The sequence below is a fragment of the Rutilus rutilus genome, assembly GCF_951802725.1.
Source record: "Rutilus rutilus genome assembly, chromosome: 9".
Lineage (NCBI taxonomy): Eukaryota > Metazoa > Chordata > Actinopteri > Cypriniformes > Leuciscidae > Rutilus > Rutilus rutilus.
The window spans coordinates 26,272,086-26,296,407 of NC_140223.1; the positions used below are offsets into that span (position 1 = coordinate 26,272,086).

The 24,322-nt window shown below is 36.2% G+C and overlaps 1 protein-coding gene across 6 annotated transcripts; it reads right to left on the reverse strand.

Moving 5' to 3' along the window:
• Positions 1 to 4,194: 4,194 nt before the first annotated feature.
• etv1 (ETS variant transcription factor 1) lies at positions 4,195 to 23,680 on the reverse strand. 6 transcript variants are annotated; one of them, XM_084419348.1, is made up of 14 exons: positions 23,475 to 23,585; positions 23,055 to 23,141; positions 21,961 to 22,048; positions 21,682 to 21,729; positions 20,948 to 21,013; positions 17,129 to 17,182; positions 13,186 to 13,315; positions 11,369 to 11,557; positions 9,803 to 10,047; positions 8,203 to 8,271; positions 8,003 to 8,071; positions 7,606 to 7,775; positions 6,062 to 6,163; positions 4,195 to 4,932 (listed from the first exon to the last, which is right to left on the reverse strand). In XM_084419348.1, the coding sequence occupies exons 2-14, from the start codon at positions 23,112 to 23,114 to the stop codon at positions 4,711 to 4,713; spliced, it is 1,512 nt and encodes a 503-aa protein (XP_084275474.1). In that variant the 5' UTR covers positions 23,115 to 23,141; positions 23,475 to 23,585; the 3' UTR covers positions 4,195 to 4,710. The 6 variants fall into 6 exon arrangements, with proteins under 6 accessions (XP_084275474.1, XP_084275471.1, XP_084275470.1 ...); XM_084419345.1 differs by lacking the exon at positions 20,948 to 21,013 and having other exon boundaries at positions 9,803 to 10,059; positions 23,070 to 23,141; positions 23,475 to 23,680; XM_084419344.1 differs by lacking the exon at positions 20,948 to 21,013 and having other exon boundaries at positions 23,475 to 23,658.
• Positions 23,681 to 24,322: the final 642 nt, after the last annotated feature.

A 24,322-nucleotide genomic window follows, 5' to 3' on the forward strand; every position in this document is an offset into this window, starting at 1 on the left:
TTTGACGAAATCTTCTGTGATGGCGCCTCCTTCAACGTGGCAATTGAAACCTGAAAGGGATCCACCATACAGAAGGTCATGTGCTAGGTCGGATGACGGCATGTTTACTACATTGCAACCCATAAATATGCAATACACGGAAAAAAAAATTTTTTTTTTCAACTTAAAAAAGTAAGTTCATGCTGCATTAAAATGTTAAGTTTACTTGAAAGTGACAACTTGGATATTTGAGTTGACTAAACGTAACATTTTAAGGCAGCCCGAACACTTACTTTTTTAAGTTGAAACCACAATATATTGTCATTCACAACAAACTTCCGTATTCTGTAAATCAGGCCGCAGCGCTTCCGGTTCAGGGCCTCATTTCTAAAACGTGCGTACACACAGATTTGATTGTGCATATGCTAAAATCCACAACAAACGTTCATATTTATAAAAAAGGTCTTTGACTTGATAAACTGCTTATTGCCACATCAAGTTTTAAGCAGACGTATGCACTTTTCCTTGTGGCAAAGAGTCGGAGTTCTGCGGGTATTTGGAAATCCAAGCAATTCTTGCCGCTCGCAATTCTAAGTAAGTAAAGGATATGGACTTGTCAGCTGCGCAAACTTTCCAGATCATTTGTGATTTATAGATTTCACATCTGGAAGAGAGGCATATTATAAAGGAGGCCCCAGCTGATTACCATTAGCTGATTGCCATCCGTTCTTATTAGTGTTAACTCTTTCTCTGACAAGCGGATGCGGTGAGACCTGTTTTCCTGTTTGTTCATGTGACTTTCGGCATAAAGTATGGAAGCTTGTTTCTGCCACGGAATAAAACAATTTTAAAAGATAAGTGCGACTTTTTATCTCACAATTCTGACTTTTTTCTTGCAATTGCGAGTTTACATCACACAATTCTTTTTTCTTGCAATTGTGAGTTTACATCATGCAATTCTTTTTTCTTGCAAGTGCGAGTTTATATCACACAATTCTGACTTTTTTTCTTGCAAGTGCAAGTTTATATCACAAAATTCTGACTTTTTTTTGTAATTGAGTTTATATCACAATTCTGACTTTTTTTTCTTGTAATTGCAAGTTTATATCACAATTCTGACTTTTTTTTCTTGTAATTGCAAGTTTATATCACACAATTTTTTTTTCTTGCAATTACGAGTTTATATCACAATTCTGACTTTTTTTCTTGTGATTGTGAGTTTACATCACACAATTCTTTTTTCTTGCAATTGCGAGTTTATATCACACAATTCTTTTTTCTTGCAATTGCGAGTTTATATCACACAATTCTCTTTTCTTGCAATTGCGAGTTTATATCACACAATTCTTTTTTCTTGTAATTGCGAGTTTACATCACACAATTCTGACTTTTTTTTCTTGTGATTGTGAGTTTACATCACACAATTCTTTTTTCTTGCAATTGCGAGTTTATATCACACAATTCTGACTTTTTTTTCTTGCAAGTGCAAGTTTATATCACAATTCTGACTTTTTTTTCTTGTAATTGCAAGTTTATATCACAATTCTGACTTTTTTTTCTTGTAATTGCGAGTTTATATCACACAATTCTTTTTTCTTGCAATTACGAGTTTATATCACACAATTCTGACTTTTTTTCTTGTGATTGTGAGTTTACATCACACAATTCTTTTTTCTTGCAATTGCGAGTTTATATCACACAATTCTTTTTTTCTTGCAATTGCGAGTTTATATCACAAAATTCTCTTTTCTTGCAATTGCGAGTTTATATCACACAATTCTTTTTTCTTGTAATTGCGAGTTTACATCACACAATTCTGACTTTTTTTCTTGTGATTGTGAGTTTACATCACACAATTCTTTTTTCTTGCAATTGCGAGTTTATATCACACAATTCTGACTTTTTTTCTTGCAAGTGCAAGTTTATATCACAAAATTCTGACTTTTTTTCTTGTAATTGAGTTTATATCACAATTCTGACTTTTTTTTCTTGTAATTGCAAGTTTATATCACAATTCTGACTTTTTTTCTTGTAATTGCGAGTTTATATCACACAATTCTTTTTTCTTGCAATTACGAGTTTATATCACACAATTCTGACTTTTTTTCTTGTGATTGTGAGTTTACATCACACAATTCTTTTTTCTTGTAATTGCGAGTTTATATCACACAATTCTTTTTTCTTGTAATTGCGAGTTTATATCACACAATTCTGACTTTTTTTTCTTGTGATTGTGAGTTTACATCACACAATTCTTTTTTCTTGCAATTGCGAGTTTATATCACACAATTCTGACTTTTTTTCTTGTAATTGCAAGTTTATCACACAATTCTTTTTTCTTGCAATTTTGAGTTTACATCATGCTATTCTTTTTTCTTGCAAGTGCGAGTTTATATCACACAATTCTTTTTTCTTGCAATTGTGAGTTTATATCACAAAATTCGGACTTTTTTTCTTGTAATTGGGTTTATCACAATTCTGACTTTTTTTTCTTGTAATTGCGAGTTTATATCACAATTCTTTTTTCTTGCAATTATGAGTTTATATCACACAATTCTGACTTTTTCTTGTGATTGTGAGTTTACATCACACAATTCTTTTTTCTTGCAATTGCGAGTTTATATCACACAATTCTTTTTTCTTGTAATTGCGAGTTTGTCACACAATTCTGACTTTTTTTCTTGTAATTGCGAGTTTATATCACAATTCTTTTTTCTTGCAATTGCGAGTTTATATCACACAATTCTTTTTTCTTGCAATTATGAGTTTATATCACACAATTCTGACTTTTTCTTGTAATTGTGAGTTTACATCACGCAATTCTTTTTTCTTGTAATTGCGAGTTTATATCACACAATTCTTTTTTCTTGCAATTGCGAGTTTATATCACACAATTCTTTTTTCTTGCAATTGCGAGTTTATATCACACAATTCTGACTTTTTCTTGTAATTGTGAGTTTACATCACGCAATTCTTTTTTCTTGTAATTGCGAGTTTATATCACACAATTCTGACTTTTTTTTCTTGTAATTGTGAGTTTATATCACAAAATTCGGACTTTTTTTCTCGTAATTGTGAGTTTATATCACGCAATTCTGAGAAAAAAAAATTGTGAGATAAAAAGTCGCAATTACCTTTTTTATTTTTTATTCAGTGGTGGAAACAAGTTTCCATAATAAAGCATTTGGCAAGCAACAAAGTAAAAAGTCAGTGTTATTAGACAACTATCTCAAGTAAGAACTTCTATTTCTGGCAGATTTATTGTGGATCTGGAAGCTGAATGAAATCATAAACTAGGGAACAACAGTACTTGTTTGCTTGAATGTTTGTGCCATTGAAATATGAGACAAGGATTGACATAAATCACAACGTGTACACTTAGGAACAAAAAAAAACAACCCGATTGTATTTCAACACTATTTTATTACAGAAGTGTAGCTATTGCCATTCCCTTCGCAATTATGTATATATATATTTTTACATTCAATAAACACTGATGTTTTTTTTGTTTTGTTTTTTCAAATGTAAAAAAGAATGAAGGAAAAAAATGAACGTACTGCAGGGCATAGCTGCCGTCTGGTCATACGTGACTAAATTTACACGAAAAGCAGCATTGAGGTGCATTAACCTGAATATACATGTTTTATATTTTCAAAGATGTCATGGTGGAGCGAGTAATGAACCAACATCCAATTTCTTTCCTAATAAAAAAGCAATTTTTCACTCTAATAGTAGAAATGTAACTTTAATAGAATGATGTCACAGACACGTGTGAAGCTTGACCTGTCTGGAGATAACTATTTGATATCTATAGGCGCTTTTGACCAAAACGTCATATTCAGTGAAATATGGTGTCAAATACTGAAGTATACAGATGGTTAATTAAATATATCTAAAAAAAAACTAAAAAAAACTGCAGTATTTGAATCACCATGCACTGTAGTATTATGAAATCATGCTGACGTGTTTTTTTTTGTTTTTTTTGTCTTTCCTTAATTCATTAAGAAAAAAATCTTGTTCATTGAGAAAATTACCTGCATCTTCCCTCCTCTAAGACATTGTATTCATATGAGAATATATATATATATATGGGTATAACTTGAATACTAGTATAATATCCCTTCACAAATAACACAAATCTGTCATTTGTTGTAACTGTGCTAGTGTTCAATCGTTTTATGGATCCTGAATGGGCGAGAAAGGAAGTATAAGGGTCAGTTCAATGTGCTCAGTTTACTTTGACATGGAGAGTTTGAAGGATTTTATTTCCATAGTAATACACTGTATTATTTACTCAGTTTGACACCAAGGGAGAGAAAAACAAAACAAACGTGAAAATGTGCAAAAATAACAAAGCGCTCCACAAACGATCCAAGAGTTTCAATGGTAAAAGAGATTGGGATTTTTCCACTCACGTGCTCCAGACTCTAACCTGTCTAAATAGTTCAAAACATCTGTCCGGAGAGAGGCCATTTGCCCTCAAGAGTCTTTCGCTGTGAGAATACGGCATGCTGAAACACCCCATCCCCTTCAATAGCAACAAAAAAACACCAAAGGAGCATCTAACGTAACTACACCAGTAAGTTTGTAGGTTTACACACTGCCATCATCCTCTGTCCATAAAGTGCTGTCTTTTGTCCTGGGGAATGACTGAAGGAAATGAGGGACAGTCTGAAAGTTTGTTTTGTGTGGTTTTGTTTCGAAACGGCCGGACTGTTCTTGTAGCAGTTGTCAGTAGACGTAGCCCTCGTTGTACGGGTGTGGGTTGCAGTAGCCGCCCTCTTGAATGTACGCCATGTTCTCATCGAAGTGTGACAACGGCACGGTGTCTTCCTCGTTGATCTGCCGCTCCAGGTCGGTCTTCAGCACCGGACGCTGATTGTCAGGGAAAGCCATGGAGAACAGAGCCTCGGGGTCGCAGACAAACTTGTACACGTATCTTTCACCTGCCACCTTTGAATCAAGAAACCAGAATATTACTGTACATCCCAACAGTGCAAGGAAAACGTAGATGGTTTCACTTCGTTAAAAGACTTGCTGGGAAGTTGACAAATATCATGCCCATTAACATTGAATCCATAAAAAGTATGCTGTGTATATTTGAGATGCTTTTGTACATTTATTTTAACTTTGTAGTTAATTTAAATACTCCTTCAGTGTGACAAAATAATTTTTCAAAGAAAAAAATATTAATCGAAATTTTCCATTAATATAAGCTCATAAAAATTGCATGTGTAATAATTCATAATATAAAAAATCATTTTAGAAGAACAAGAATTTTCATTACATTCAAGTCCAAATTTGTATGTTTTATTGTTGACCAGATATTTGCCTAAAATATCTTTAATGTTATTACTACACTACTTTAATAAACATCTGATTTTTAAAGATCAGGGCTTTAATCTTCAGGGCATAAATGCGCTCAAGGCTGCATTTATTTGATCAAAAATACAGTAATATTGTGAAATATTATAACAAATTAAAATAACAGTTTTCAAATTTTATTTTTTTATTTATTTATTTTTTTTGTGATTTTTGTCTTTATTGTGATAGGAAAGTATAGAGTGGACAGGAATCAAGGTGGGAGAGAGACGGGGGACGGGATCGGGAAAGGTCCACGAGCTGGGATTCGAACTCGGGTCACCCGAAGCACAACGGCGCCATATGTCAGCGCACTGCCCATGAGGCTATCGGTGCCGACAACAGTTTTCAATTTTAATATCTTTTAAAATGTAATTTATTCCTGTGATCAAAGCTGTATTTTCAGCATCATTACTTCAGTCTTGAGTGTCACATGATCACATCAATATGATATGACAATATTTTTCAGGATTCTTTGATGAACAGTACAGCATTTATTTTAAATAAATATAAATCTTTTATCACTTTTGATCAATTTAATGCATCCTTTTAAATGACAGTGTATTCAAACTTTCAAGTAGCTGAGCATTCAATTTTCTTATTGGTATATTAAAGTAGCTTTAAAACAGTCATTAAACTAAACATAACTTTCATTTGAAAGTAGCTAAGCCACACCTTTAGTGTGTCAGAAGACGTAGCTTAGCTTGTTAGCCTGCATTACCTTTTGCATGATGCCTTTTTCATAATAGTAGCGCAACGATCTGCTCAGTTTGTCGTAGTTCATTGCAGGTCGATTCTTCTGAATTCCCCAGCGTCGTGCCACCTTTGAAGCAAAGAGAGTAAGTTGTGACAAATGAGCATAGTGCAAAAATCTGCAATAGCAGAAGTTTCTCTCAAACGTTAGGCAAAAATAAGACGACATCACACCCACTCAAGGCCCCTTCTCAAAAACAAAGCATTGGTCGGCCTGCATCTTCCATTGGCCACAGCCGTGTACCCATACCTCTAGTCAGAGATGTGTTCATTAGGAACAGCAGAGCGTGGCAGATGTTCCTGCACCTGTCCGCGCGACCCCCCACCTGTGCCCCCCTCCTCTTCAAATCCCCCTCCCACCACTCTCCCAGAGCCCGGCGCTGTGGGCCTTTTTCACTCTACTGCGGCTCATTCACGCCTTGCACCCGCCCAGCCAATCCCAACGGTCCCAGTCACCTGATGGCATGAATGACTGCCCTGTTCCCTACAGCTGCCTTGTGGACCAACGCCAGTACGCGCACACACACACACACACACAGGACTAGCGAGTCACACTGTCGCAGACACTTTACACAAACACACCTCTGTCCATGCTTTCCAAACTCTGGACTTTTTGGAGAGTCAACATGTTGAAATATTTTGTTTTTGGGATGGACATGACAAATGAAGAGCCTCCCTAGGATTCAAAATTTGCATATAAAGTGGAAGTGCTTTAATTTTAGTAAAGATAATCAGATGATGTAAATAAGCAATATATAATGTCCTAACCCAGATAGCAACATAGTACGTGTGGAATCCACGTGTAGGCCGGATCTGGGCCGACACTACGTTGCTGTCTGGGAAAGTTATTTTAACCTTATAAAGCCTACTGTATAATATTTGATATGCAAAATTTGAAGGCCTTCTATCATCCAAATTTTTACCTTTTTAGCATGTAAAAAAAATCCCTTTAATATAATTCTTAAAAGGTCTTTCATATTGTGATACATTACATATATCTTTTTGCTGTGAAATCTTTAATGATTTTTATAAAGTATACTTCAAGATGAACACTTACTGGACTGAAGCAACTTGGGTTTACTTTTTGGAAAAATCATGTTAATAGTATCAAATATGATACATCAGGCTTGAGGAACATCTCTCAGTCATCACTGTATTGCATTGCATTATCCATTTTGCCCCCATATCAGTGACTGATATTTATAGTTTGCTATACTATTATAAATATCTCAGTGGATTATATTACATACTATATAATCAATAAAAGCCTGATGTATCAAATATGACAAACAAGCAAACCTTTTTACTATTTTGTCTAAAAGCTAAATAAACAGTTGCATTTAAAAAAAAAATATCACAGGGTTATTTAAAATGTATTATTTCAATCATTTTAAATTAAAATATTTTCATAATGGTTTTAAAATAAACTGTTTAGCCCCACAACTATCTGCAATGTTCAAGAGGCCACATACAGATACAATCTTGAAAAACTATGTTGACACTAGTTAGTACCTCCTCAGGCTCAATGAGTTTAAACTCCATGCCCCGGCCCGTCCACGCAATGAAGTGTGAGTTTGAGGGGTCATCCAGTAGGGCGACCAGAAACTGCCAGAGCTGCAGCGAACCCCGTCTCTGATAGGTTGGGCCTTCTCGGTACAGCCCCGCCTCCTGCTTTATGTCACCTGTGCGCGGAAAATAAAAAAAGTCATTAGGTGTGTTCGACTTGAAGTGGCGCTGCACAGACCAATCGGTATATGACATTAATGCAAGACATAAAGTTGTCATTATGTTACGTATCTAGTGGCTCATAGACAAGACCATAAATGACTGTATAGTACAGAGTCAATTAGTGAGAAATAATATTGAACTCGGCACATAATTCTGTTTATTAAAAAGAAAGATAACATACCCTCCGCCTTCTCCGGCACTACGCAAGTGTCGTCATAGAAGTGCCTTGCAACTTTGTCGAACATACAGCCTATGGAACAAAAAAGAGGAAATTGGTATAATCTTGAGACGTTTTACATTTAATAAAACGTTTAAACATGACACATTAATGAACAAAACGGCAATATAAGATCAAACACATTACTCTGACTGGATAGTTACCCTCTGTTCTGTTACTGTGCGCCAGATATCCCTCTTGTCTAAGATATACAGAGTGACAGCTAGGCACTTCTGAAAAAGAAAAAGAAAACAAAAAAGCATTTTAAATATGCATAATAAATTATGCACTGGTTCTAAAACCATTATTTATTTATTTACCTTCTTACTTATTTTCCCTGTCACAGACAATGCCAAAAAAAAAAAAAGTATAACATCCTATTCTGACAAGACAAAAGATTTGTGACGATTAACCGCAGTGCTCCGCGTCAGTCGTTGTTGTTTGTTGGAGCTGCGATTCAATCAAAGCAAAGCAAGACAGCTTAAGTGAATGCTCCATAAAACAGCTAACCCTGTTCATTTGGACCTATAAAGATCTCTCAGGGTTTCATTCAAGTAATGGGCCTGTCGAGGAAATTACCCCTGATTAAATTAGCCGCTGACTGTCCAGTCCTTACACAGCTCACAACAAACAGCTCCTTTATGAGGCAGGATAAATTCTTCTAAATGACTGGGAGGAGATGCAAAACATGTCGATGATCTCCTCCACTGATGTAAAGAAGCAATGCAGACCAATCACTCACACTCATGAAGCTTTCATCACTTCATTTGTTAGCTTTTAGTGTGTCTAATTTATAGATAATAATTAGATCATATATTAGATAATAATGTAAACATACAACATACTCAATGTGAGTGACAAAAAATACCACTAACAATTATTTAGGAACTGTCAGAGTAAATGTACTTTTTTTTTTTAATAAACAATAAATTTGAATTTGTTGCTTTGACAAAGTAAACGGAAAAGGCCGGAGTAGTATTGCTATTATCCTCAGGTTACGTTCTAAAGACACACATAATCCACAGGAAGCAGCGCTGTTTTCTCTCCTGACGGGCTGCTGCAGTCCAACTCCATTTTTTATGAATGAAAACCAAAAGCCTCTTCATTCATGCCAGAGCTGGGCCGACAGCCTGAGGGCCCCTGGGGGAGAGATTAGGGGCCCCTCTCCTTTCCAGCCAGGCCCTCAGGAAATGAGATCAGACCCAATAATACGCTAATTCTATCAATCTCCCCATCCCTAATAAAGTTGCTATCTGGCTGTATCTGTGCCCCAAAGAAAACAAAAGAAAAGAAATCCTTAGACTATTTCCTCTTAGGTTAGTGAAGTACATACCGTTTTCATCCCCATACAAATCATGCTTTAAACATTAAAATAGTTTTCTTTTCGACGTTAAACTTTTTTAAACTATTTTTCAAAAAGCTTGGGTATGGTAAGATCTTGTTACTGTTTTTGAAAGAAGTCTCTCATGCTCACCAAGACTTGCTCAAAAATACAGTAAAAACAGTAATATTGTGAAATACAACTTAAAATAACTATTTTCTATTTTAATATATTCTAAAATGTAATTTATTCCTGTGATGTCAAAGCTGAATTTTCAGCATCATTACTCCAGTCTTCAGTGTCACATGATCCTTCAGAAATCATTCTCACTTGTAGCTTAAGAAACATTTCTTATCAATGTAGAAAACAGTTGTTTTGTGGAAACATTACAGACGATGCAGTCGGTGTTATTAGACATGTAAACGCATAGAAACGTGACTCACCTGAGTCGTAGGTGAAGTCGCGGGGCTCTTGTTTGATCATCATGGAGTGCGGGTACGTCTGGGGAAGAGGCGCCCCCACCATGGCAGGATGCTCGAAGAGGGGGTCGGCGTACTCCTGCTTGAACCCCTGAGGAGGGAAGGGGATGCTGGGTTCCGACATCTGTCTGTGATACATGGGTCGTCCGTCCCGCGACATCGAAGGAGATGGGAACGAATGACACGGCTCCGACAACTGCCGCCGAAATCTGAACAAAACACTGAATAAAATAAGTCTCACACATTATCTATGTCTGTCTATCTGTCTGTCTGTCTATCTGTCTAACATTCTATCTATCTATCTATCCATCTATCTATCTATCTATCTATCTATCTATCTATCTATCTATCTATCTATCTATCTATCTATCTATCTATCTATCTATCTATCTATCTATCTATCTATCTATCTATCTATCTATCTGTCTGTCTGTCTGTCTGTCTGTCTGTCTGTCTGTCTGTCTGTCTGTCTGTCTGTCTGACTATCTGTCTAACGTTCTATCTATCTATCTATCTGTCTGTCTGTCTATGTGTCTAATGTTCTATCTATCTGTCTGTCTGTCTATCTGTCCAATGTTCTATCTATCTATCTATCTATCTATCTATCTGTCTGTGTCTATCTAACGCTCTATTTATCTGACTGTCTGTTTATCTATCTATCATCTGACTATTTTTATCTATCTATCTATCTATCTATCATCTGACTATTTTTATCTATCTATCTGTCTGTCTGTCTGTCTGTCTGTTTATCTGTCTGTCTGTCTATCTATCTATCTGTTTGTCTGTCTGTCTATCTATCTAACGTTCTATTTATCTATCTGTCTGTCTGTCTATCTATCTATCTGTTTGTCTGTCTGTCTGTCTGTATCTATCTCTATCTAGTATCTAACGTTCTATTTATCTATCTGTCTGTCTGTCTGTCTGTCTATCTATTTATCTATCTATCATCTGACTATTTTTATCTATCTGTCTATTTTTATCTATTTGTCTGTCTGTCTATCTGTCTGTCTGTCTATCTATTTATCATCTGACTATTTTTATCTATCTATCTGTCTGTGTCTAATTTTATCTATCTGTCTGTCTATCTGTCTGTCTGTCTGTCTGTCTGTCTATCTATCTATTTATCATCTGACTATTTTTATCTATCTGTCTATCTGTCTGTCTATTTTTATCTATTTGTCTGTTTGTCTATCTGTCTGTCTGTTTGTCTATCTATCTATCTATCATCTGACTATTTTTTATCTATCTATCTGTGTCTATTTTTATCTGTCTGTCTGTCTGTCTGTCTCTATCTGACTATTTTTATCTATCTATCTACCGTCCGTCCATCCATCCATCCATCCATCCATCTATCATCTGACTATTTTTATCTATCTATCTATCTATCTATCTATCTATCTATCTATCTATCTATCTATCTATCTATCTATCTATCTATCTATCTATCTATCTATCTATCTATCTATCTATCTATCTATCTATCTTCTGACTATTTTTATCTATCTGCAGTGATTTGGTAACTGGCAGTACCTGTGGTCCATGGGGTAAGCGCTGTCAGGGAGGGTCTGTGGGGGTGCGAGGTGAGGGTACGTCCTGTCTGGTTTGGGGGTAGGGGCGGCAGTGGGAGACACATGCTGGCCAGGGGACACAGGCGTGCTGCAGGGGGTAGACACTGGGCTGGAGGCCTTCATTCCCGAGGGATGCTTCTGCTCGTAGGCACTGGAGACACCAGGGAACAAGAGCAGTTTAAGTTAGTCTTTCCTGAGGGCCTTTCAGGCTACAGAGATTATTATGAGACTGCGCTAGACTTTATTGCTGGTAAATTAAAAAAATTAAAAAAACATAAACTCTACAGCTTTTTGTCTGCAGCACACTGTATAATGCATGCTAAACTGGTATTTCAAAATCTGTCTATAAATTAATCCACATGATCCTTCAGAAATCATTCTGATATGCTGATTTGCTGCTCACAAAACATTTCTTGTTATTATCAATCAGTTGAGCTGCTTGCATTTTTTGAGGAAATCTTGAGACATTTTGCTTTCAGGATTCTTCAGTGAATAGCATTTATTAGAAACATAAATCTTTTGTAACATTATAAATATCTTTACTGTCAATATTAATCAATTTAATGTGTCTTTGCGCAATAAAAATATTAATTTCGTTAAAGAAAAAAAGAAGTCTTTCTGAGCCCAGAATTTTGAACAGTAGTGTATAAATGACCTCTATTAAATGATCCACGTCTATTCTGATCCATCCAACAGCCAACCCTCACATCAAACAATCGACAAGGTACCAAAGATGAATCATCTGATGATGAACCTTAACGCAATTACACTCCATTCAGAAACATTAAAAGACAAGGAAGGAACAGCCTTCTACGGGGCTTGACAATCTCCAAAGCACCTCTGAAGAACATCATTATCACAGAGGTTGTTGGTTCAGCTTGAGTGCCATCTGCAATATGAGGGCAGGTTGGCTCCTCCAGCGAAATAAAACATCCAAGTGAAATGTCATAAATTTAAAATCAAATCAATAGGAAGATGACTGTAACCAAGCAACCGTGTTTGCCGTAGACGCTTGTCCAAGTGGAAAAGCCATTTATTGCACTTAATGCACCGTAGCGTAATTTCTTGTTTTTTCTTTGTGTGTGTGTGTTTTTCCCCCTTTCCAATTTCAGGTGGATCTCATTCAAGCCATTTCGAACAGCACCTGCTGTACAGTCGCCTCGGAGTAAATAACTAAAGGAAAACTATCATTATTGTGCATTTTTCCCCATAAATCTTTAAGACTATTCTTGGCTCAGGCTGAAAAGCCTATGCCAAGACCCCATCTGCTTCAGAGATGCTCTGTCAAATGAACGTCTGTGCTTTTTATTCAGTCTTTAGTCACATATAAAAGGTGAAATACACACCCACCGTAACACCTCAGTGTCTGAAATTTGCATTCAGAAATGATTCTTTTTTTTTTTTCACAAAACATCTGTAATTAGGAAAAATAGCACACCCTAAATTGATAAAAAATAATGGATAAAATGTGTTTGTTAAACGGTATCGTATGAATTGCAAATGTATGTAGGCCCATTTATCACAGCTGCTGAGGCTGAATTTGAAAACTAAAATATGGGATGTTAGTGTCTATCCCGACAGCTGGAAGTATAAAGTTTAGAATTGACTTTCACTGCTTTAGTGCAAAAACACTTATGGTTTCTCACAAATTTCTCTCAGACGTTGCAGTCTAGCAATGGTCTTATTACTACCGGTATTTTGATACAATGTGTAACAATTTCCCGTCATTTAGAACAGGTGTGTGTGTGTGTGTGTGTGTGTGTGTGTGCATTGACGTACCTGATGTTATACAGGCACTTCTCCCCATAGTGGAGTCTGAAGGGCCTGTCCTGACTGCAGGCTGAGCCCAGATCAGTACACGGACTGTGGGGCTCTCTCTTTATCCTCAACTGCAGCCCGTGGAACGCCACTGAGAAAGACAGAAACGCACAGATGTTTAAACACAACATTAACAGTGAACATATTTCCAATAAGAATTACTCAGAGGACGCAGAAGTGCTGCAGTCACGCATGGCATCTGCACATGAAGTTGAGGTGACCTTACAGGGTACATCTACCTTCTGTATACAATCAACAACAACAACAACAACAACATAAAAAAATCATTAGATTTCTGTTTGCGTTTGCATGCGTGTTTTCAGCAAAGGTTTCTTGCACTTGACGCCTAAAACAAACTCTTCCGTGAACAAGGACAAATTTGTAATAAAATACTTTTTTAATACAAATCTGCCTCCAATTCAGTAACCATATTCAATAAGAAAAAAAACATTAAAAGGAACATTTCACTAAGTATACTGGAATGACAAGACTTGTTTACAAAGTTTGGAACCAAGTTGAATAGTGTTACTAATGTATTTTAACATTTTTGCTTACTTCTAATGGCAATCTGAATCAAAATAATACTTTGAAACTGCATGAAAAAGCGGGGGAAATCATAAATAAGAAGAACTCTATTATTTGATAAGATTTGTGTGTAACAAATAAAATTTGTAAGAATAAGATAAGTACTGAATATCGGTAATGCTTTACAATAAGGTTTTTATTTGTTAATATGAACTAACTACATTAATTAACATGGACTAACAATTTATTAATATTAATCTCAGCATTTACTAATACATTTTTAAGATCTAAATTGCATCTAAGGCACTGCACTGTAAACAATTATATCATCAATAAGTTATAACAACATGTTTTTACATTGCTTTAACTCATAAAAATAAGTTAAGCAATTTTCAGCTTTTTTCTAAATTATAACCCCCCCCCCACACACACACACAATTATATCACACATTTTTTAAGTCACTTTAATGCAATTTAAGCTGAAATTACTTAAACATCCAAGTTGATTGTACTTAAAAATGTAAGGCAGCAACTTTTTTTACATTGTGTTAACTAACATGAACATGAACGTTTTTATTGACTAACATTATCAAATGTTAATATTGTAAAAAAATATATTGTTTGTTAGTTCATGTTAATGTATTAACTAATGATACCTTATTGTAAAGTGTCACCAAAATATCAATGTCTTAAGTCAAAAACCATAGATTTAATTTATTTGGCAGTCTTCTGAAATTTTAAATGGTCTTGTTAAGATGTGTCCTTGTTCATGATAGTGGATTCTAAAATAGCACTACAGATGAATAATTTATACTTGAGAAGACTTCTTGACGGACCATATTAAGAAGCACGTAGACAGACGAAGAAAAAAAAAAGCCATAATTGATTTTACGCAAAGGAATACGAGTAATCGAATCAATACAAAATCTGTTAGCATCACAGGACGTCATACATGCAGGATGCCATTCCAGGATTGCAACAATTACACATGCATTGATTGTTGTTAACGGGCAGCATTTTCAAGAAGTCGTTTATGACATTTACTGCCATTTTTTTTGTATCCTTGCAATTTATGAGATGCATTTAAAACCCCTTCAGTATGTCAAATGTCAACTGAAGTGGGCAACACTGCCTCAAAAAAAAACAAAAAACAGGAAAAAGAGCAGTGAAAGAAAGCTTTGACTCAAAGAGCACTTAAAAGGATGCCGTGGTGAGTATAGCAAAATATTCTTAGCTTATGCAAAATATCCCGAAATTATTTCCATATTTATGACATTCAAGTTCCATTCTGCAAAAAGTTAAATTATTTTCCATAAAGCTGCGCTCTAATAGATTTGACTTTCAGAAATGAATAGCCTGATGTGCCTGATTCAATGCTAAATTTAGCAGAACACACTAGGAGAACGTCTTTTCTTCACAAAAGTCCATTCATTACACTACCAAACTCCATTTTCACTGCAACCCTGCGTTACATAAAAGAGCATTTTGGTTAAAAAACAAACAAGTGTTTCTAAGTTTCATACTGACTTTTTTTTTCTGTGCTGATGGTCGTGTGTTTTCTCACCCTTCTCTCTTTCTCACTCTCACCTCTTCGCTGACTGTTACTCGCTGATAATAGATTCAGTCACACCTTCTTCTTAAACACTCTGGGCTTGAATTACGATGGCCTTTACAAAAGGGCAAATAACTCAAATATAACCACTGTTTGATCACACTTACACAGCCACAAATCACTATTATAGTTAGTGTTTAAAAAAATGATATATATATTTTTTTATTAACAACAACCTTTCTCTTAACAATTCCAGATGCGTTTAAAATGAAAGAAATGCATTTTTTATATACACAATACCATTCCAAAATTTGGGGTCAGTTCGATTTTGTTAATTTATTTGATCAAAAATAGAGTAAAACTGTGAAATATTGATGAATTTAAAATAACTGTTTTCTATTTGAATATATTTTAAAATGTCATTTATTCCTATGATGGTAAAGCTGAATTTTCAGCATCATTACTCCAGTCTTCAGTGTCACATGATCCTTCAGAAATCATTCTAATATGCAGATTTGATGCTCAAGAAACATTTCTTATTATTATCAATGTTGAAAACAGTTTGTGCTGTTTTTTTCCAGTTCAAAATAACTCATTCGAAACAGAAATCTTTTGTAACATTAAAAAGTGTTTACTGTTACTTTTGATCAATGTAATGCATCCCTGCTGATTAAATATTTCTTTAAAAAGATAAAATAAAAATTGTACCGACCCCAAACTATATATATAAATTAAATCATACAAATAATTTTACAAACAATCACTTCATCAGGCCACACGTCTACTGCGCAGCAGTTTTAGAGGTGTGTTTTTTCTTATTGTGTAATCCCTGTATATCTAATTTCTGGGTGTTTTGTGGGAATGGACCCCATGAAACGGAAGTGATCCACTGGCATTGCCGACTCAGACCCATATGGGAGGGCCAGGATGCCCGTTCACGAGCCCAACCGCCATGCCCTCGCTCTACCTCCATCTGCCCGTCCCTCCTCTCCTCCCCATCCTGCCGACTACGCCAACTAACACCCTGCGCTTTCAACAGTCTTGCTCAAATATTCATTTTAGAGCGGAATAATCGTTGCTGAACATTATTTAATGATTAAAATACAACAGAAATATAGTTTTAGAAATAATTATTTTTCAAATATAGAAAATAAGGTCATGCAATAAAGGCTTCCTTTTGTGACATTTCACTGCACTTTTGTCACGGTCTACGCTCACAATAAGGTCTAGCTCAGACTGAGGAAGGAATACAGGACAATAGCCCATTATCAGCAAACACTAGTATATTTTATTTGCCTAATGAGCTTGAGTTCTCTAGAAAGACAAAGCCCCCCTTCTTCTCTACTACATCCTCTGTAGCAGAGTCTGTTTTGGCTCCTCTTTAAGACATAAGCTGGACTCGCTCCCCACTGTGCCTCATTCAGTCCATGCCACTTCCGACACTGGCACCGGCTCTGCCACGACCACTGCGCGCCAACTTTACTTCCTATGCCCATTTAAAGGCCTATTGCTTCTGGCTGCACTCGCTGAGAAGGTACACAACCTAGAGAACACACGCCGTTCGCGCGCGCTCTCTCTCTCTCTCTCTCTCTCTGTCTGTTTATTCACAGAAACAACAGCGGCGAACGACAACATGTCGTAAACAAGGGACAAAACGAGCTAACGTAACAATAAAATTGCACGCTAAATCATCAAATCTGAGAAACGTATTTTAGTCAGGCCTTTCTACAGCGTGAGTTTTTGATAAACCCTCAAGACACAATATAAACGCGGGTATTTTTTTTATACATTTAAGAGTATTATCAAAAGAAAAGAGGTCACACTTACAGTTTTCACTCTGAAAGTCAGGAACAAACTGCTCATCATTGTCAGGAACTTGAGCTGGGAGGAAAAAGAAGAGAGAAAAGGGTAAATAATCCGATTTTTCCTTCGTAATTGTCATATTTGGTCGAGCTAACACAATCTGTCCTCTAATAATCGCTTAAACGAGTAATTTCCTCTAATAATCCTCGGTAATTGAAACACTAATGATTTGAAATTCTCAGACCAACCCATGAAGACATTTATTGGTTGAAAACAGAGAAAACATATCCTCCAATTATGTCAGTAATTTAATTTCAACTTCATTTGTTGGCCAAAGCAGGCGTGTGAAACACATCCTAAATCCGTCTCTGCCGTTCGCAGCAGAATTCACTGATACATGTGTATCAGACCAGGCAACCAAATAAAACACCTTGCCTTGTGCTTTGCAACTACACCGTGTCTTCATAAGGATAGCCATGCAGTGAGAAAACACCTATTGTTCACACTGTCTAATTGGGACACATCCCCGCTGGTGAAAGCACCTGTACCTGCCGAGACGGCTGCCGTCCAAACAGAGCACGTTCCCCTACTTTTCCCTCTCTCATATAATGCTAAAATAATGAAGCCTTCATATGGAGCTCAATTAAGCACATTCATGTTTATATCAGATGCGTTAGAAAGACCTGTTGTTTATTGCTCGTTAAAACTCGACACAAAGGCGCACGGCGGCGGAGGAGTGCGCGAGACCTCGCTGCACGGGGCTATTAGCACGTTTATTCCTCTGCGCTAAAATTGGATTTTCATTTTCACAACAACAGTAACAAGTCGTAACATGCACATATCAACATTTGCTTTGTGTAAGGGAACACATCTTGCTCGGCTACCTGGCTTTTCGGCTTTCTTTCTAGACCTTTAGAGTGTTTCCTCGCGTCTGTGTTAAAATGTAATGCATTCACATTTAATGAGAATGTGTTGAATGTTATAAATGAGACTGGGGCTAGTTGTCAAAAGGCTTATTTTTTAAGTCAAAACTCTGATTCAAACAAGGTAGATTTTAACTGGAAAGTTGATAAATACAAAATATTTTTTTCACAAATGTCAGGTAGGTGCAAATGTTTTAAATGTTACAATATTTGTAGGCAATTTTTTTTAAAATTTTACATTTCATGAATTGTTTTATGTTTCAAGTGTATTTTATTGTTTAAAGTTTTTCCAAAAAAAAAAAAAAAAGCTTAATGGCAGGTTTCACTGTACACTGTAAAAAAAATTTAAATTAAACATCCAAGTTGATTGTACTTAAAAATGTAAATCACTTCAACTTAAATTACATTAAAATGATTTTAAAAATGAGTTGATTTTTTTTAAATTGCTTAACTTATTTTGATGAGTTAAAGCAATGTAAAAACACATGTTGTCAACTTATTGATCATATCATTTTGTACAGTGTAACAACATGTAATAAACTCTCAATAAACTGTATCTCAATAAACAATAATGGTTAAAACTGAATTTTATGGTCTCTTCTATAACTCAATCCACAAACTATAAAACATGCGCCCAAGGCCATACAGTTCTTCTCAATCAGGGCCAATATATCTTTATAGTTCTTGCCAGTGTTTTGGGTATTTGGAAAGGCGCAGCAGACGTTTTTACTGGTTAAACTCAACAAGAATTATCACCGCCATCTCTCTCTCACTGGTACTGATGTAAACACAACCAAAGAGATATTAAACGATCCCCTTACTAGAACAGAACGAGCAGGAAAGAAACACCAAGTGCATTAAGAGTCAGAAAAGTAGCGTAAACATCAGTTAAACAGAAAAGGTGAGCGACAGAGAAAGACTGAGATGCAGCCAGTATTCTCAGCAGGGTGAATGAGTCAACCTGTGAATGGGACAGCTGATCCCAGCGCCACTCCTGAGGCTATAGCTAAGGTGTTGGAGCATGTCCATCAGTTCAGAGACAAACTGCAGCACCAGGCCACATAAAGACACGCGAAGACTCATAATCACTTCTCACCGCAAAAGATGAAAGAAAATGGTGATCAAAACCTACTAGTAAAACTAAGAAGCTAAATCCCGGTATGACACGTTCAGTGAGTCTTTTCGAAGTTTTAGACGTAATAAGTGTCTCGGGCCAAAATGACACATGCATGTCAAATGACGAGCCATCAGCTCTTTAGTCTGCGCTGCCGGAAATACTGTCCGTCGCTCATACGTCTTCCTCTTCTTTCCAATTACCTGAGCTAATAAATCTCTGAAATGAAACCGCGAGGTCTTCGTTTGGGTTCTAATGGACAGGAAGTCATATATTAAATCTATCTGCGATTTATCTTGAATCTTTGGGGCGCTGCGGCTGATGGATGTAAGACAGGTTGAATTGTACTCCTCACTGTAATATCTACTGCAGCGAACCACTTTTTTTTTTCTCCCCTGCCGGATACACTAAAATATTTAAGTCATGTCTTATTCTTTTAGAGGCCCTGGGGTGGATTTGGCATAATCAAACTCGCGACAAGGACAGTAAAGTCCGAAAATCTGTTCTAAAGCGTACTTTTAATTTTAAAATCCACGATTATACTGCAAGCATTTTTAAATATATTAAAGAAAGCGCTCTATTAAAAATTGAGATTGTCTTTCCATATGCAGGTGGGCAAATCCTATTTAGAAAGATCATTTCCTCGTATTATAGATGTTTGGCTTTTGAAATGTGACCAATGCACACAACAACGTCCTGGAGTGCAGCTATACAACATATTTCAGTGAAGTTATTGTAGATGTTGCTAAACAAATTCAGTCACACTAGCCAGATCACTAACAGAAACACACACACACACACACTCATCTTCCTGTTCTGTTTTTGTCCAAAGCGCACGCAAATGCATTCCATGGGCTGAAAGGCAGTCGTGATTTTACAAATGCAAAGCGCTGGAATCGGTTTTACAAACTGCTTTGCATGATATTCAGCTGTCCAACTTCTTTGTTTTTTTTTCTTCTTCCCAATTTGCAACCAAAGTGCTTTTTTTTCCAATAAACAGAGAAAAGATTATGTCTACTACGATTTGACTTATATTTTCTTAAAAAACTTAAGTTATCACAGTATAATTGAATATGAATATTTTTTCTTTTAGAAAAACAAAAAAAAGTTATTTTAACTAGAACAAACATTAATTTGTACATACATAAATTTAGCTTTCCTAAATGTCCTCAACATTTTAGAAATCTTGAAAAATCCAGCAAAAATCTGAGATTAAAGCTTAGAGAACCAAAAAAAATTATTTTTATATGTTATATTTGCAATATTTTGCAGCACACAGTTTAGAGTAAAACTTCACACACCAAAAAAAGTCTCAACGGTAACACTTTACAATAAGGTCTCATTTATTAACATTAGTTATTAGTTGCACTGACTAACATGAACTAACAATATTAACATATTTTTACAGCATTTATTAACCTTTCTCAATGTTAGTAAAAAAAAAAAAATTCACGTTCATGTTATTCACAGTGCACTAACTAATGATAATTCAAAACTTTCAATATTAAAAATGTATTAGTAAATGTTCAGATAACATTAACTAAGATTACTAAATGATGTCCAAGTATTGTTCATTGTTAGTTAACCTTAACTAAAGTAGTTAATTAATATTAACAAATGTATACTTATTGTAAAGTGTTACCGTCTTGACATTTTCAAGGCAAGAAAAACCTTTAACATCAAAACTGCGAGTTTGCCTTTTTAGTTTAAAAAAACAAAACAAACATTATTAGATTTTTTTTTTTATCACATAAAAATATTTCCAAACACATCTACAATCAACCAAACAGGGAACCATTTACTAACCTAAAGGTCGGTGCTGCAAGCAAGATGGGAAGAAGACACTCGCGCTTAATTCCTGAAGCATCACGTTTGTGTTAAACCACAACCAGCATGTCTTGCCATGAGAAAGAAAAAAAGCGCCAAAAGAAACCAAAAAAAAAAAAAGTTAGGGGCGAAAAAAACCGAAGCGGTAAAAGCTGAAGCGCAGGAAGCGATCTACCGTCAATCCATTTCTTTAACAAAAAGAGTTTAAAAAACAAAGAAAACCGAACTTAAAACACTATGAGAAGTATCAGACGCGAAAGAGAGGTATAAGAAAAAGAAAACGAGTGAGGGAGAGAAGGAGTGCGCGCATGTTGGAGAGAGAGAGAGAGAAGAGAGAGAGAGAGAGAGAGAGAGAGAGAGAGGTGGCAGCGTTGGTGGCTCGTCTGCCTCAGCTCCTGCCAAAAGCGGACGAGAGGAGAAGAGAGTGAGCGAGACTGCAAGTTCTTCTGGTAATTTGTGATGACACTCAAAGTAGAACCTCCTCGGTCTCCCCCTAGACTCCTGCTCTTCTCAAGCTCTAATGTATGCATGACACACCAAGTGCCTTCGCTACAGATGCATTAATTGGACTGCAGATTAGGTCTGTAACTTGAGGCATATTTGCACCCCTCCCCCAAATCTCCCCCTCACGCTCTCTCCTCTTCTTCTTCAGCTTCGAAAAACAAAAGCTGAGAAACCTTCAGCGAGACTGAAGTAAATAGACCAGAGCTTACCTTCGGCGAGCCAGGTCTCCTGAAGTTGACTGAGATCTTGAAACAGCTCTGAAACAAAGAGAGAAGAGTTTGAGACGGTGAAACAACAGGTACAAAGCTTTAATTATGAGTTTTGACACTCGATTCCAGTCTCAAAGCCCTCTGAAGACCGAGGCGGGCGCTGCTGATTGAGATTTTAAAGCCCTGAGTGCAGGTGGCAACGAGCGATATTGCATTTTGCAAGATGTTAAGAAGGCGTGAAATGAACATTGTCTTTTTCACCCACACCTGAGTGCTTACCCTCGGTGTCCAACGCCAGGGCAGAGTTAATGAATTTTCTTTTCCTGTCCTTCGCTGGTCTCGTGTTGGACGTCTTTCCCCGAGGATTCTGAGCAGAAAGCAACAGATCAATTGTCTCAATTTGAAGATGGAGTGTGTTGAGCTCGCTTTTGAAATAACACACAACTTCAGCTTCATTCATCATGCTTGCTTTTAATATATGATGGATTCTTCAGTTAGTGGGACTTTGGACCTGTTGAAATCTGTAAAAACATTTTCAGCAATGGCCTCGATCAAACCTCAAGCGTAGTTTTGATTTTGATGGTGATGGTTTGTAATGATACGTTTTTAGAGTTAAAAAGTTGGATAAGTCTTGGACTTACTAATCCAACAAGTTAGATAGCCATCAATGTATTATTTTTTATTTGAACAATTCTCAAATACTGACCCATTTGCCAACAACACGTAGTTTTGCCTTTGTAATCTTCACACTGTCACTCTTGTGCTTCTCTGTCATATTTTTCCTTTTGAATAACTCAATTATTTTGTAAAATGCCTGCTGTGACTGAAAGTACACTGTAAAAAATTATATGATCAGTAAGTTATGACAACATGTTATTAACTTTTTAATAAGTTATACAAGATTCAACTTATTTTTTTAAGTCAGTTTAATGTAATTTAAGTTGCAATGACTTAAACATCCAAGTTGATTGTACTTAAAAATTTAAGGCAGAAACTTTTTTTTCACAGTGTAGATTACATTGTTTTTTTATTCATACCAGATGAACTGAAAATATGATTTTCTGAAAAAAGTGCCTGATAGATTTTCCCAGAATTTAACACATTTTAAACGTGTTATGAGAAATTAAAAGCCCAACAACATCCATTCACATCAACGCACTAATATAAGATTTACAGCTATTATAATCTTAAGTTTTAAACTATCAGTGATTGTTAATATCTTCAGAATTAATCTAGAGGACAAAAGTTCCCCTAAACTGAAGAATCACGCACATGTCATTTGTTACGGTTTAATCCAAACGCAGATTCTTGTCGTTCAATCAATTGAATGACTGATATAGGCTATATTTACAATCATGGAGATCACCATTTACCTTCATCAGACTTACATGAGTCTTTATGAAAGGCACTTGTTGGTCGTAAAGTCCGTCCATTCTTCAGTCCGTGATTCTCCGATCACCCTTTAAAGTAGAAGAGTGACTTTAAGCGATTTGTTGGAACATGAACTGATGCGCGGTGAAGCGCATTCAGCAGCTTCATTCATAAACATATACCTTTCATTTGACTGACAACATGCTGGCTATTATGAAACGGACATTAAATGCAGCATATGTGACACTTTATAGATAAAAGTTGCTAGTGTCTTAAGGTAAATGTGTTGCGGTGCTGTGCGTGCGTAATGCAGCGAGCCGATCCTCCGAAGGGACTGGACTTTAAGAAACACTTTTTTTCTGTTTCTAGTTACGTTTTACTGAAACGTCGACGGTGATGGAGAACTCAAAGCTTGCACTCACCCCAGTAAATGCACCGCATGCATTCATGGATGGATGTGTCGCCGGACTGTATGAGAAGCGCGCTCTCGTGTCTCTCCTCCGCGTTCCGCGCTGAAGTAAACGCGCGCTCGCTGCTCCAGGGGCCTCCCTTCAGAAACAGCCGGCGCCCCGCTTCCCATTGGCTGCCACTGTCCTCCGCCGGATCAGATTTACACGCGTCAATCAAGAGCCTATTTCACCGTTCCTTCATTAAAATATGCAAAACTGATATTGCAATTATAAGGTGTTTATTTATGAGAAACGCATCACATCATTATAATCTCTCTTGTGGCTAGATGTTTTGGAAATGATGTGCATGGAAGTGCACACAATCATTGTATCCCGTTTACAATGCTTATAAACGAGCTCACGGTTTTTGACAAGCTAAAAAAAAACTTTCTAAGACTGAAATACACAGTATTGGCCACAGTATTCAAATCATTTTGTTATTCGTAAAGCTCTCTTTTTGATACTGCAGTGGTTCTCAACCAGGGGACCGTGGCCCCCTAGAGGGCCTCTGCACAATTTTAAAGGGGCTCTGAGATTACTTTAAAAGGAATAAAATAAGCAATATAATTTATATTAAACAAATATATTAATTAATATTAAATAAGTAAATACCATATCATGCAACACTAAAGACTGGAGTAATGATACTGAAAATGTAAATGTATATAAATCAAACATAGGGTGAACTGGTAAAGTGGGACACTTTCTGATAATGTACCTTCTTGCATAATGTTTTATTATGATCCAAATGTCTTATAGCCCCTCATATGATACTATTCTAAATAGCTTAAGTGTTCTACTCTACTATACAGAATAAAAAA